General features: G+C 44.2%; 1 protein-coding gene across 6 annotated transcripts in view; it reads left to right on the forward strand.

Moving 5' to 3' along the window:
- Positions 1 to 16,173, forward strand: part of LIN9 (lin-9 DREAM MuvB core complex component) — a 79,072-nt gene that overhangs the window by 38,884 nt on the left and 24,015 nt on the right. For all 6 annotated transcript variants that reach the window (XM_070055388.1, XM_070055387.1, XM_070055390.1 and 3 more), the window contains 4 exons: positions 452 to 585; positions 7,205 to 7,324; positions 7,554 to 7,655; positions 11,715 to 11,795. In XM_070055388.1, the coding sequence (XP_069911489.1) occupies positions 452 to 585; positions 7,205 to 7,324; positions 7,554 to 7,655; positions 11,715 to 11,795 (437 nt within the window). The remainder of the gene's footprint in view (positions 1 to 451; positions 586 to 7,204; positions 7,325 to 7,553; positions 7,656 to 11,714; positions 11,796 to 16,173) is intronic.

Genomic DNA, 16,173 nt, shown 5'->3' on the forward strand with positions numbered 1-16,173 from the left:
TTTTAAAAATAGGAATGATTTAAATTTTTTTAAAAAAATTATATTTATTTGAAAGATAGAAGGAGAGACAAGAGAGATAAAAGAGGTCTGTCTGCTAGTTCATTCTCCAAATGGTCAAAATGGCCAGGCAAGGGTCAGACCAAAGCCTGGAACTCAGAACTCCATCTGGGTTTCCCATGTAGTGGCAGTGCCCATACACTTGGGCCATCTTCTCCTGCTTTCCCAGGTGCATAAGCAGGGAGCTGGATTGGAAGCAGAGCAGCCAGGACTCAAACTGGCACTCTGACATGGGATGCTAGGGTTGTAGTCTGCAGCTTAACCTGCTCTATCAAAATGCTGGCCCCTTAAAAATTTTTTGTTTAAATAAAAATAAGTTACATACTCAAGACAGTTTTATACTGGACAATTCTTTGATTCTCCCAAACATAATAATGCCTTTGTTTATTTTCAGCACGATTACGTGGTGTTCATGATGGCTTGTTCACTGGACAAATAGATGCTGTGGATACTCTGAATGCTACGTATAGAGTCACCTTTGATAGGGCCGGCCTTGGAACCCATACCATACCTGACTATGAAGTTCTTGTAAGTACTGTTTTGTGATACATTTGTGCTTTATGCCTCTTAAATTGTTACATAGAGTTTGCTTGGAAATTGTATTTTATGATAGAATCCAGACTTCAGCTTACAAAGGGAAGAAATCCTTAGGGATTCCCAGCCTTGTGCTAGACCCCTGGAACAGAACTACACTGTAATTCTTCCATTTGCCAGAAACTGTCATACCTTACCCTCAACAGTACTTTAGTGTAACAGAACCAATGCTCCCTGACTAATCTTGGGAAGAAGCTGCACAATATTTTCATACCAATTGTTAGATTAAAATATAGTCCTGCAAACTGCTGTTAAAATAATGAAAGAAGGCCGGCGCCGTGGCTCACTAGGCTAATCCTCCGCCTAGCGGCGCCGGCATACCGGGTTCTAGTCCCGGTCGGGGCGCCGGATTCTGTCCCGGTTGCCCCTCTTCCAGGCCAGCTCTCTGCTGTGGCCAGGGAGTGCAGTGGAGGATGGCCCAGGTGCTTGGGCCCTGCACCCCATGGGAGACCAGGAAAAGCACCTGGCTCCTGGCTCCTGCCATCGGATCAGCGCGGTGCGCCGGCCGCAGCGCGCCGGCCGCGGCGGCCATTGGAGGGTGAACCAACGGGAAAGGAAGACCTTTCTCTCTGTCTCTCTCTCTCACTGTCCACTCTGCCTGTCAAAAATAATAATAATAATAATAATAATAATAATAATAATTAAAAAAAAATAATGAAAGAGCAGGTTTTAGGGCACAGCATGTTGAGCCACTTCTTGGGACATCCATTTCCTATATCAGAGTGCTAGTTTGAGTCCTGGCTACTCCATTTCTAATGCAGCTTCCAGCTAATGTATCCTGAGACACAGCACATGAGAGCTCATGTGCTGGCCTCCTGCCACCCACAAGAGAGACCCAGATGAAGTTGTGTCTCTTGACTTTGGCCTGGCCCAGTCATGGCTTTTATAGACATTTGGGGAATGAACCAGCATGTGGAAAATCTCTTATCTCTTAATTTTCCATGTGTGTGTATATATTTGTCACTTTCTCAAATAAGGAAAAAATAAATAGACTTTAAAAATTATGAAACAATATCTTGTACTTTAAAGATTTATTTATTTATTTGAAAGGCAGAGCTTTGAGAGAGGAAGAGACAGAACAGCAGAGACCTTCCATCCCCGGTCTGCTTCCCAAATGGTCACAGTGGCCAAAGCTGGACCCATTCAAAGTCAGGAGCCAGGAGCTTCTTTCAGGTCTCCCACATGGGTGGCCAGGGCCCAAGGACTTGGGCCACCTTTGCTTTCCCAAGTACATTAGCAGGAAGCTGGATTGGAAGTGGAACAGTTAGGACTTGAACTGGCGCCCATATGGGATGCCGATTTTGCAGGAAGCAACTTTACCTACTGTACAACGTGGGGCCCAACATCTTGTAATTTAATATTTGTCCTGTTTTATCCTCACACTTAGACAGGTTGGGTATTAGTTACCTTCATTTTTTACATGATGAAACTGAGTTATAAGTACATTAAATAATTTACTCAGAGCTTTAGAGCTGGTTTCCTATAAGGCTAACTACAATTGAGATCTTTTAAATTTTGAGTATACTCCATTAAACTGCTAGACCATCATTTCATGTTCATTCTTCATTTAGCTATGTCAAGGAGATTACTTTCTAATAAAATAATTATTAAAATTAATATAAGTGTGTGATCTAATAAAGCTTTAAAAATGAATAATGTAGGGCTGGTTTTTTTTATCACAGTGGGTTAAGCCCCTGCCTGTGATACTGTCATCTCATATTGTCACCAGTTCAAATCCTGGTTGCTCCACTTAGAATCTGGCTCTCTGCTGATGTGCCTGGAAAGGCAGCAGAAGATGGCCCAAGTGTTTGGGATTGTACCACCCATGTTGGAGACCCAGATGGAATTCCACTCTCCTTGCTTCAGCCTTGCCTTGCCCTAGTTGTTGTGGCCATTGAGGAGTGAAACAGCGAATGGAAGATCTTACCTTTTCTCTGTCTCCCTCTTTCTCTGTAACTCTTAAATAAATAAATTAATCTTTTTTAAAAAATGAATGCTGGGGCCGGCGCCGTGGCTCAGTAGGCTAATCCTCTGCCTGCGGCGTCGGCACACCGGGTTGTAGTCCCGGTCGGGGCGCCGGATTCTGTCCCGGTTGCTCCTCTTCCAGTCCAGCTCTCTGCTGTGGCCCAGTAAGGCAGTGGAGGATGGCCCAGGTGCTTGGGCCCTGCACCCCATGGGAGACCAGGAGAAGCACCTGGCTCCTGCCATCAGATCAGTGCGGTGCGCCGGCCACAGCGCGCTGGCCGCAGCGGCCATTGGAGGGTGAACCAACGGCAAAGGAAGACCTCTCTCTCTCTCTCAATCTCACTGTCCACTCTGCCTGTCAAAAAAAAAAAAAAAAAAAAAAAAGAATGACGGGGCTGGCATTGTGGCGTAGCAGGTAAAGCCACCTGCTATGCTAGCATCCCATATGGACACTAGTTCAAATGCCAGCTGCTTCTGCTTTTTGATCTTCTTCTTTTTTTTTTTTTTAAAGATTTATTTATTTATTTATTTGAAAGAGTTACACAGAGAAGGAGAGGCAGAGAGAGAGAGAGGTCTTCCATCCTCTGGTTCACTCCCCAGTTGGCCGCAATGGCCGGAGCTATGCCGATCTGAAGCCAGGAGTCAGGAGCGTCTTCTGGGTCTCCTGCATGGGTACAGGGGCCCAAGAACTTGGGCCATCTTCTACTGCTTTCCCAGGTCATAGCAGAGAGCCTGATCAGAAGAGGAGCAGCTGGGTCTCAAAACGGTGCGATATGGGATGCAGGTACTGTAGGCGGCAGCTTTACCTGCTGTGCCACAGTGCCACCCCCTCACTTTTTAAAAAAATTTAAAGAATTTATTTACTTGAAAGTCAGAGTTATACAGAGAAGGACAGGCAGAGAGAGAGAGAAAGAGATCTTCTATCCGCTGGTTCATTCCTCAATTGGCTGCAAGGCCCAGAGCTGCGCCAGTCAGAAGCCAGAAGCCAGGAGCTTCCTCTGCATCGTTCCACACAGGTTCATGGGCCCAAACGTGGGCCATCTTCTGCTGCTTTCCCTGGCAATAGAAGAGAGCTGGATCAGAAGTGGAGCAGGGGGTGGGAGGGCGGAAATGGGGGGAAGAAACACTATATCCCTAAAAGCTGTAATAGGAAAATTTGTATTAATTAAATAAAACCTTCAAAAAAAAAAAAAAAAAAGTGGAGCAGGAGCCAACACTATGGCATAGCAGGTAAAGCCCCAGCCTGCAGCGCAAGCATCCCATATGGGCACCAGTTCAAGTCCTGGCTGCTCCATTTCCAATCCAGCTTTCTGCCATGACCTAGGAAAGCAATAGAAGATAACCCAAGTCCTTGGGCCCCTCTACCCCTGTGGGAGACCCGGAAGAAGCTCCGGGCTCCTGGCTTTGGATCAGCTCAGCTCTGGTTGTTGCTGTGATTTGGGGAATGAACCAGCGGTTGGAAGACCTGTCTCTCTCTGGTTCTACCTCTCTCTATAACTCTTTCAAATAAAGAATGAATGAATGAATGAATGAATGGAGCAGCTGGGACTTGAACCAGCACCCATATGGGATGCCACCACTGTAGGCAGCAGCTTTACCATCTATGCCACAGTGAAGGCCTCTCTTTCTTTTTTTTTTTTTTAAGATTTATTTATTTGAAAGGTGGAGTTACAGAGGCAGAGGCGGAGGGTTGGGGGGCGGGGTTGGGGACCGGTACCGAGGTACAGTAGGTTAATCCTCTGCTGCGTCACAGGCATCCCAAGTGGACGCCAATTCCAGTCTTGGCTGCTCCTCTTCCAATCCAGCTCTCTGCTTTGGCCTGGGAAAGCAGTGAAAGATGGCCCAAGTCTTTGGGCCCCTACACCTGCATGGGAGACCCGGAAGAAACACCTGGCTCCTGGCTTTGGATCCGTGCAGCTCCGGCCCTTGAGGGCATTTGGGGAGTGAACCAACAGATGGAAGACCTTTCTCTCTGTCTCTCTCTCTCACTGTCTGTAACTCTACCTCTCAAATAAATAAATAAAATCTTTAAAGAAAAAAAAAAGAGAGAATGAGAGAGAGAAAGAAGTCTTGGCCGGCGCCGCGGCATAATAGGCTAATCCTCCACCTAGCGGCGCCGGCACACCGGGTTCTAGTCCCAGTTGGGGCGCCGGATTCTCTCCTGGTTGCCCCCTTTCCAGGCCAGCTCTCTGCTGTGGCCTGGGAGTGCAGTGGAGGATGGCCCAGGTGCTTGGGCCCTGCACCCCATGGGAGACCAGGAGAAGCACCTGGCTCCTGCCTTCAGATCAGCACGGTGTGCCGGCTACAGCGCGCTGGCCGCGGCAGCCATTGGAGGGTGAACCAATGGCAAAAGGAAGACCTTTCTCTCTCTCTCCCTCTCTCTCTCACTCTCTCACTCTCACTGTCCACTCTGCCTGTAAAAAAAAAAAAAAAAAAAAAAAAAAAAGAAGTCTTCCATCCACTGGTTCACTACCCAGATGGCTGCAACGGACGGAGCTGCGCTGATCCAAAGCCAGGAACCAGGTGCTTCTCCCATGTCCCCCATCAGAGTGCAGGGGCCCAAGCACTTGGGCCGTCTTCTGCTTTCCCAGTCCATAAGCAGATAGCTGGGTCAGAAGTGGAGCAGCCAGGACTCGAACCAGTACCCATATGGGATGCCAGCACTGCAGACTGCAGCTTTACCCTCTAAGCCACTGTGCTGGCCCCTGCTTCATTTTCAATCCAGCTCCCTCTAATGTGGCTAGGAAAGCCGCAGATTGCCCAAGTGCTTGGGCCCATGCACCCACATGGAAGACCCAGAATAAGCTCCTTACTCCTGGGTTCCATCTAGCCTAGCCCTGGTCATTGGAACAGTTTGGGGTGTGAACCAACAGATAGATCACTTGATCAGCTGATCTCTCTGTCTCTCACCCTCTTTTTCTCCCTCTGTCTCTATTACTCTGGTTCTGGATCTTGATGGGAATGCTTCCAACTTTTCCCCATTCAGCATGATGCTGGCTGTGTGCTTGTCATTAATTGCTTTGATTTTGTTGAGGAATGTTCCTTCTATACTCAGTTTGCTCAAGGTTTTCATCATGAAAGGATGTTGTATTTTATCAAATGCTCTCTTGTGCAGTCACAGAGTTCCCACAGTCTCAACACACGAGACTCCCACAGTCCACAGTCATGCAGTACAGAGGATCTGCCCCACCCCTCTAACCTGTTCACAGAGCGAGCTGCCTGTGGGTGCTCCACCTAGGCAGTTTGAAACCTGAAGCCTGTGATAGATTGAGAGGTGGGGGTTACCTCACAGTCTCATGTGAGTACCCAGCCCCTTGTCAATCCTCCCAGCCAGACTCAAAGTCAGTGGAGAGCACAAATTTTTCCACCTGGTAAAATCTGTGGATCACATGCATGCATGAAAGCCACTGGCCGCAGCCCCTCCTTATTTCACTGTGGTGCCTTCTCCCTGCCAGTTGCAGGGTGCACACAGCTGAGCTGCTACCTCCACTGCTTGTATTCCATAAGGTGGCATCTTGTCCTGGCCAGTTGCTGGACGCATACACAAGAGCCGCCACAGCTGCTACTTATGTCCAAATGGCACCCACCCTCTCTAAGCTGGTGGCTGGGTGCTGTTTTCAGGGAGGATGGGGAGAGAGAAATGTGCCCCTTTTCTTTGCTGGGTTAGCAGGTACCCTGTCCCCCTTAGGTAAAACCCAGGCTGGATTCACACCAGGCTCTCCCTGAACCATATCACCAGTGGCACCAGCCTGCAGTCTGATCCTACCTCATTCTCCAAAGCTGGCACTGGCTCTGGCTCTCAGCTGCTAGGATTGTGTATTGTGTATCTGCTTGTCACTGTGCATCCACACCTTCCGCAGCATCCCTCTTCCTTTTGTAGAATTTCCACTGTGGTTTTCTCTCTAAGTCTCCTCTGAGAATGTACTTTCTTCAGGTTTTTTGACTATTTTCCCCTAGCCTAGAGCAGTATACCCTTTCTGTATTCTACCACCTTGGAATCTCCCAAACATGCCTTTTAGAGAAGAGCAATAGGAGAGAAAGAAAATTTGGACTAAGTATAGAACAAAATGACCACTCTTAAATTTTTACATTAAAGAATGAAATCTTCAAATCTCCTCTGTCAAAAAAAGGTAAATTACTTTCTATTTCAGTGGTATACTTTCTGTTTTGAGATCACCCAAATGTTTCTTGGGGGCAAAGTGAGAGTTGACTTTAACTGCAGTAGGATATGTTCTGATAGTCTAAATGCAGAATGCCAGAGGTAGTCATAGAAGGCTTTTATTTTAATCTTTGATTCTCTGAACTCTTTCAATCCTTTAGTCTTTTTCTTCTCTTAATTCTTCTCTTGTGTGTGTTCTGTCTTTTAGCAGCAAAGTATTGTTTTCATATTCTGATTTAACTTGTAGCCCTTGATCTTTATAGAATTATATCTTGTCATAGAAATACTAAACCACAGAATAAGCTTTAATACTATAATATAGTATAGTATATGTCTGAGTATGTATCTCAGGCTGAAATACATTGTTTATAAAGCTTGAATAGCTGGTAAATTTCTTTAAGTTATGTGGATTATTCTCTTTTTTCAAAGAGTAATGAACCTCATGAGACAATGCCAATTGCTGCCTTTGGACAAAAACAGCGGCCTTCTCGATTTCTTATGACCCCACCACGGTTACATTATACTCCTCCCCTCCAGTCACCAGTTACGGTAAGTAATATTTTAGAGATGTCATCAGTAATTTTATTTTTATGAATATGAACTATGTTCCAGTAAAGTACACATCTATTACAACTTGAGGTATCCATATATTTTAAGTTGTCAAATATTTTTGTTCTTACTGGATTTTAATAATTGCAATAGGATTTTCAATTTTCCTAAAAATAAGTTACTTTATTTGAGCAATCACTGATTAAATGATTACCTTTTATTTCCATAGGATAATGATCCTTTATTAGGACAGTCACCCTGGAGAAGTAAAATATCTGGTTCTGACACTGAAACACTGGGTGGTTTTCCAGTAGAATTCCTTATCCAAGTGGTAAGAATTGCTCTGAATATCTTGCTATTTGTTTAAAAACTAGGTTTTCCTTTGTTGTGTTAAAGTTGAAAATTTTTCTGTGACCAGACTTTTTTTTAAGGCAGAGTTATAGAGTGGAAGAGAGAGTGAGAGAGAGATTTTCCATCCACTGATTCACTCCCCAGATGGCCACAATGGTCAAGGCTGGGCTAGGCCAGTCTGAAGGCAGGAGCAAAGAGCTTCTTCCACGTCCCCCTCTTGGGTGGTAGGGACCCAAGGGCTTGGGCCATCGTCTACTGCTTTCCCAGGCCTTGAGCAGGAAGATGGAGTGGAAGCAGAGCAGCCAGGACACAGACCAGCACCCACATTGAATGCCAGTGTTGCAGACAGTGGCCTTGCCACTATACCACAACCCCAGGCCCTGTGACCAAATATTTTTGTGTGACATTGTTTTATTGTGTGGGTTTTAGGATCTATGCTATTTCCAAAAACTGTTAAAAATAAAAAAGCCAAAAAGGACATCAGTCTTTTTGGTGGGGTTTTCTTGGATTTGGATTCTTCTTTTTATGATATTTTAAGGACTTAAATATTGTAGCCTATGTTCTATGAAATTCTGAATGGTTGGTTGTTGGTCATTATGAGCAAGGCTACTATGAATATACATATACAAGTTTTTATGTAGATAAATGCTTTCATTTTCATGAGTATATATCTCAGAGTAGAATTGCTGGGCCATATGGTAACTCTGTGTTTAGCCTTTTGAGGATCTGCTGGCTATTTTACAAAAAGACAAAGCAATTTTCCCCTTCTCTGTTCCATAGAGCAGCTAAGGTTTTAAGAGTATATATTATTAACCTTTAAATGAACTACTAACTTGACTTAAATATATATTAAATGGGGCCGGCACAGTGGGTTAGACCGCAGTGGTTCAAGTACCGGCTGCTCTACTTCCAATTCTGATCCCTGCTAATGCACCTGAGAAAGCAGTAGAAGATGACCCAATAGTTTGGACCTCTGCCACCCACATGGGAGACCCAGAAAAAGCTCCTGGCTTTGGCCTGGTCGAGCCCTGGTCCTTGCAGCTATTTGGGGAGTAAACAAGTGGATGGATGGAAGATCTCTGTCTTTCCTTCTGCCAGTAGCTTTGCCTTTCAAATAAATAAATCTTAAAAAATAAATAAATAAATAAATGTGTTTTAAATGACTAACAAGACTCTTGAAGATAATATTGTAGTATTAGCAAATTTATCTTACATTAATAAAATTTTAAGTGTAATTCATATTAAGAAAGTAAATTCACAAGATCATTTTGATAAATATTAAAAAAACTTACAAAATTAAACTAATACTCTTATCAAACCAAGAATAGAAGGGAAATTCATTAATCTGATGAAGAATATTTGCCAAATAACATATAGAAAACATACTTATTAGTGAAATGTTAAAAAATTTCTCTTTATGACTAGAGATGAGATCTGGATGCCTGCTATCACAGTTTCTATTTAACAAATTTATGGATTTTCTTTATTCTTTTTTTTAAAGATTTTATTTCAGAGGTAGAGTTACAGACAGTGTGAGGGAGAGACAGACAGAAAGCTCTTCCATCTACTGGTTTACTCCCCAAATGGACGCAATGGCTGGAGCTGTGCCAATCCGAAGCCAGGAGCCAGGTGTTTCTTCCTGGTCTGCCATGCGGTGTAGGGGCCCAAAGATTTGGGCCATCTTTCACTGCTTTCCCAGGCCATAGCAGAGAGCTGGATTGGAAAAGGAGCAGCCAGGACTAGAACCGTGTCCATATGCGCCATAATGCCAGCCCCTTCTTTATTATCTTAATGTGATGTCTTGGGTTTAAAAAGAGCTCTTGGTATCAAACTTTTTAAGGTTTTTTTTTTTTTTTTTTAAGATTTATTTTATTTATTTGAAAGAGTTACAGAGAGAGGTAAAGACAGAGAGAGAAGTCTTGCATCCGCTGGTTCACTCCCCAGATGGCCACAACGGCCAGAGCTGCGCCAATTCAAAGCCAGGAGCCAGGAGCTTCTTTCGAGTTTCCCATGTGGGTACAGGGGCCCAAGAACTTGGGCCATCCTCTGCTGCCTTCCCAGGCCATAGCAGAGAGCTGGATCAGAAGGGGAGCAGCCGGGACTAGAACGGGCGCTCATGTGGGATGCTGGTGCTTCCCGTCAGGGCTTTAACCCGCTGCGCCACAACGCCAGCCTAAAGGGTTTTGACATATGTGTAGTACTATAAGTATCGACCATTATAATTTCATAATGAGCAGTTTCAGCACCCTAAAACTCTTCCATGCTCTACCTTTTCATTCCTCTCCCTGAACCCTGGCAACCACTGAATCTTTACTCTGCTCATAGTTTTGCCTTTTCCAGAAAGTCATATAATTGGAATCATGCAATATGTGTCTTTTTCAGATTGACTTCTTTCACTTACTTACATGCATTGAAGTTCCTCCTTGTCTTTTTATGACATGACAGTTCATTTTCCTTCAGCACTGAATAATATTTCATTGTATGGATGCACCGCAGTTTATCCATTCACCTACTGAAAGACATCTTGGTTGCTGCTAAGTTTTGGCAGTTATAAATAGAGCTACCATGAACATCTATGTGTGAGATTTTGTGTAGGCATAAGTTTTCATCTCCTTTTGCAAGTTGCTAAATGGATCTAGAGATCTGGTTCGATTTGTGTTACTTCTTTGGTTTGTTTATTTGTTTAATGTGACTAATGTACCTTTCTAGATTTTGTCTTCTGATAAGAGACCCATAATGTTTTATCTTTTTTTTCAATGTTAGCTGCCATTGATTATCAATCCTAGGTCAATTCATTTGTTAGTTGCAAATGGAATTCTCATTGTGTCTTCCTCCTCCTTTTTTTCTTACTAGTGAAAATAGTTTATGAGAAAAACAAAATCTCCTAATATATTATTTGGTTACCTAAATGGTATAGTTTGTATTAAGAAAGGTAGGATAGGCCAGCGCCGTTGCTCACTAGGCTAATCCTCTGCCTGTGGCACCGGCACCCCGGGTTCTAGTCCTAGTCGGGGCGCCAGATTCTGTCCCAGTTGCTCCTCTTCCAGTCCAGCTCTCTGCTGTGGCCCGGGAGTGCAGTGGAGGATGGCCCAGGTCCTTGGGCCCTGCACCCGCATGGGAGACCAGGAGAAGCACCTGGCTCCTGGCTTTGGATCAGCGCAGTGTGCTGGCCGCAGCGGCCATTGGGGGGTGAACCAACGGCAAAGGAAGACCTTTCTCTCTCTTTCTCTCTGTCACTATCCACTCTGCCTTTCCAAAAAAAAAGAAAAAAAAAAAAGGTAGGATAAATGTTTATTCTTTTCTTTGTTTCTATAAAATAATCAGTTTGGTCACTGGCATTTTCTAATGATGGCTAATTTGAAAAAAAATAAATAAATAACTGTGGGGGCCAGTGTTGCACCACAGTGGTTTGGGCTGCCACTGGAATGCTGGCATCCCATATGAGTGCTAGTTTGGATACCAGCTGTTCCACTTCCAATTCAGCTCCCTGCTGATGTGCCTCAGGAAGCAGCAGAAGATGGCCTAGTTACTTGGGATCCTGCAGCCACATGGGAGACTGGATGAACTGCTAGGCTCTTGGCTTTGGCCTGGCCCAGCCCCAGCCATTATGGCCATTTGGGGAATGAACAGCAGATATCAATCTTAGATTGATTCTCTCTCTCTCTCTCTCTCTTTCTCGTTCCCTGTTTTTCCCTCTTCTGTGAACATGCCTTTCAAATAAATAAATCTTTTAAAAAAACACTCTGAATTTACAAATTTTAACATTTGTGCTTCACTTCCTTACAATTACTATACTAATTGACCTACAAATTTTTCTATTTTGAGTCGGTGTATGCTTGTTCAGGTTGACATTTTAGTTCTTTAAACATATGCTAGTTACAGTGTATTTTAAAACAATATTTCTTGTTATCTAAAATAAAATGATTTGCTATACTTATTGAAACACTCAAATCTATAAAATATCTTAGTGAAAAATTGGAAATCTAGTGTCTGGTAAGCTTAAGTGCCTCTATTTTAAAACTTTTTTTTTTCTTTGTAGACTAAATTATCAAAAATTCTCATGATTAAAAAGGAACATATCAAGAAATTAAGGGAAATGAACACAGAAGCAGAAAAACTGGTAAGGGTTTCTTTTTCCCTATTTGCTTGTCTGCTTTTAAAATGGTGAGGCCTTCTATATCTAATGATGAAAAAATACGGAAAAAAACCCATGAGGTAAATATTATTTTCAAATCCTCATCCTCTGTCATTTAGCTCTCGTTATACTCAACACATAGATTAACAATGCAGTGTTGACTGTATAGTTGAATAGGATTAATGGGTATGGTAGATGGCTAATCCTCCACCTAGTGGCACCGGTACACCAGGTTCTAGTCCCGGTTGGGGTGCCGGATTCTGTCCCGGTTGCCCCTCTTCCAGGCCAGCTCTCTGCTGTGGCCAGGGAGTGCAGTAGAGGATGGCTCAAGTCCTTGGGCCCTGCACCCCATGGGAGACCAGGCAGGAGAAGCACCTGGCTCCTGCCTTCAGATTAGCGCGGTGCGCCTGCCACAGCACACCGGCCATGGCGGCCATTGGAGGGTGAACCAATGGCAAAAGGAAGACCTTTCTCTCTGTCTCTCTCTCTCACTGTCCACTCTGCCTGTTCAAAAAAAAAAAAAAAAAATGGGTATGGTAGGTACTTCGTCAGTTTTGCATGAATGTAGAATCCCTTGGATTGACTCCTCTGATTAAGGAAGTTGTACTGACAAAGGTTACAAAAGAGTATTTCAGAAAAAGTAAATCAGGAAGTATGTAAGTTGCCAACTTTAGGTTGTCTTGTTAGAGTTTATACCCTGTTTTATTAAGCTAATGAGTCAAAAAAATGAGCAGTTTTATTCATAAAAGATAATTAGCAGGGTTTGAAAAAACTGTAGAAAATATTCACTTGTGGCAGGCACTGTGGTGCCGTGGGTTAAAAACCCCAGCCTGCAGCACCGGCATCCCATATGGGTGCCAGTTCAAGTCCTGGCTGCTCCTCTTCTGATCCAGCTCTCTGCTATGGCCTGGGAAAGTAGTAGAAGATGGCCCAAATCCTTGGACCCCTGTACCCGCATGGGAGACCCGGAAGCTTCTGGCTCTTGGCTTCAGCTCAGCTCAGCTCTGGCTGTTATGGTCATTTTGGGAGTAAACCAGCAGAATGGAAGATCTCTGACTCTCTGGCTCTGCCTCTTTCTGTAACTCTGTTTCAAATAAATGAAATAATTCTTAAAAAAAAAAAAAGAAAAGAAAAGAAAATAGTGACTTAAAGTCTTTATATTGTAGTGAACTTCATGTACTAAGAATTTGTAATGTGGTAAGTAGGTTTTATCTTAAGTACCATCTCCAGGTGATTGAAAAAGGCTGCATGATATGAAAAGAGAGGGCTTGGTGATTAGACTTAGGGAGAAAATACTGTGACGGTTTCCAATATCTGTCATGTGTGCAGGGATGGGAAGTCTTAGCACTATCATCTCTGGGATAATAAGAGGATTGGTATGGATAAACAGTTACACACATAGATATCTAAATGGGAGTAGGTGTAGATAAATAATTGCACAAATAGATACATAAATGAAAAACAGTCCTCTTTTAGCATTATAGAAATTTTTCCATGAAAAAGACTTTGGGGCAGGCACTGTGTGGCGCAGTAGGTTAATCCTCTGCCTACAGTGCCAGCATCCCATATGGGCATCAGTTCTAGTCCCGGCTGCTACTCTTCCCTTCCAGCTCTCTGCTATGGCCTGGGAAAGCAGTGGAAGATGGCCCAGGCACTTGGGCCCCGAACCCACAGGGGAGAACCAGAAGAAGCTCTTGGCTCCTGACTTCGGATCAGCTCAGCTCCAGCCATTGTGGCCATTTGGGGAGTGAACCAGCAGATGGAAGACCTTTCTCTCTGTCTCTCCCTCTCGCTGTCTTCACTCTACCTAGTAGTCTATAACTCTACCTCGCAAATAAATAAATAAAATCTTAAAAAAAAAAAAAAGAAGAAAGAAAAAGACTTTAAATTATCTAATTCAACCTCTTCATTTGATGAAATTGTAAACTGAAGACCAAGATTAAGCATAATGTGAAATCAATAATGTTAGGTAGACAAGCTGTCAAAGGTTGAAGAAGATCAGCCACCACGTATTCCTATTGCATATCCTGAACAGAGAAAGGTGCATGCTGACCCTGCTCCCGTCATTCTCATGTCTCCCCTTTATTCTGTGCCTTTCAGTGCTCTCCCCCTCTTCTGTGTTTCCTTTGATCTCTTCATCGCTTCCATCCTTGTGCATAATTTAATTATTTCTCTTTAATTTCTCTAGCTAGAACTTATGTCTGAGTTTTATACCTTAAGGTATTAGGCTTGCATATACTGAGTCTAAGCAGTTTTCAAACAGACCTATTTTGATAGTGATTTGCCTTCTTGGCAGGTGAGAGCTCTGTAGAAGAGGGCTCATTGGCTTGGTTTGTCCTATATATGATTGAAAGTAACAATTCCTGTTATAAAAATTCTAAAGAGGGATAATTTAAAGAGGAATACAGATTTTTAAAATAATATTTAATGTATGGATTTCTTTTTATTTTTATTTTTTTTATTTATTTATTTTTTTTTTTTGACAGGCAGAGTGGACAGTGAGAGAGAGAGAGACAGAGAGAAAGGTCTTCTTTTGCCGTTGGTTCACCCTCCAGTGGCCGCCGCAGCTGGTGCACTGCGGCCCACACACTGCGCTGATCCGATGGCAGGAGCCAGGTACTTATCCTGGTCTCCCATGGGGTGCAGGGCCCAAGCACTTGGGCCATCCTCCACTGCACTCCCTGGCCACAGCAGAGAGCTGGCCTGGAAGAGGGGCAACCGGGACAGAATCCAGCGCCCCGACCGGGACTAGAACCCGGTGTGCCAGTGCCGCAAGGTGGAGGATTAGCCTAGTAAGCCGCGGCGCCAGCCAATAAATACAATCTTTAAAGAAAAAAAAAAGATATTAAATGTAAAGAAAAAGAAATCAGCCAGTGCCGCGGCTCACTAGGCTAATCCTCTGCATCGCGGCACCAGCACACCGGGTTCTAGTCCCGGTCAGGGCGCTGGATTCTGTCCCAGTTGCCCCTCTTCCAGGCCAGCTCTCTGCTGTGGCCAGGGAGTGCAGTGGAGGATGGCCCATGTGCTTGGGCCCTGCACCCCATAGGAGACCAGGAGAAGCACCTGGCTCCTGCCTTCGGATTAGTGCATGCGCCTGCCACAGCGCGCCGGCCGTGGCGGCCATTGGAGGGTGAACCAACGGCAAAAGGAAGACCTTTCTTTCTCTCTGTATCTCTCTCACTGTCCACTCTACCTGTCCAAAAAAAAAAAAAAAATTGTATTTTTTTGAGAGGTAGAGTTGCAGTGAGAGAGAGAGAGAGAGAGAGAGAGAAAGAAAGGTCTTCCTTCTGGCTCACTCCCCAAATAACTGCAACAGCCAGAGCTTTGCCAATCTGAAGCCAGGAGTCAGGAGCTTCTTCCTGATATCCCATGTGGGTGCAGGAGCCCAAGCACTTGGGCCATCTTCCACTGCTTTCGCAGGCCATAACAGAGAATTGGATCAGAAGAGTAGCAGCTGGGACTAGAACCCACACCCATATGGGATACCAGCGCCTCAGGTGGAGGATCATGTAGTTTTGAAAATTATCTTCTAGGGGCTGTCGCTGTGGCTCACTTGGTTAATCATCCACCTGTGGCGCCAGAACCCCATATGGGCACTGGGTTCTAGTCCCAGTTGCTCCTCTTCCAGTCCAGCTCTCTGCTGTGGCCTGAGAGGGCAGTGGAGGATGGCCCAGGTGCTTGGCCCCTGCACCCGCATGGGAGACCAGGAAGAAGCACCTGGCTTCTGGCTTCAGATCAGCGCAGCGCCAGCCATAGAGGCCATTAGGGGGGTGAACCAACAGAAGGAAAACCTTTCTCTTTGTCTCTCTCTCTTTCTCTCTCTATTACTCTACCTGTCAAATAAATTAAAAAAAATAAAAATTATCTTCTAACAAATGAATTTATATGTCTTCTAACGAATTATGTATTTTGTTCAAAGATTTACTTATTTATTTGAGAGAGTTACAGAGAGAGAGAGGAAAAAAAATTTCCATCTGCTGGTTCACTTCCCCAGATGGCCACAACAGCCAAGGCTACAACCAGGAGCCAGGAGCTTCTTTCTGGTCTCCCATGTGGGTGGCAGGGGTCCAAGCATTGGGCCATCTTCCACTACTTTCCCAGGTACATTCTCAGGGAGCTGGATCGGAAGTAGAGCAGCCAGGATTCAAACCAGCACCAATATGGGATACTGGTATCACAGGTAGAGGCTTAACCTGTGAATACCACAGTGTCAGCCCTTGTCATATGTATTGACTTGTCTTTTTACTGTATTGTACCATAATCTAAGCAGTCTCCTATTAATGTATATTTGTGTTATTTTATGAACATAGCGCTCCAGTAAATATCCTTATCCATATAGCTTTGTGATTTTGTGTTTTTTGGT

Source organism: Oryctolagus cuniculus, chromosome 13 (assembly GCF_964237555.1).
Source record: "Oryctolagus cuniculus chromosome 13, mOryCun1.1, whole genome shotgun sequence".
Lineage (NCBI taxonomy): Eukaryota > Metazoa > Chordata > Mammalia > Lagomorpha > Leporidae > Oryctolagus > Oryctolagus cuniculus.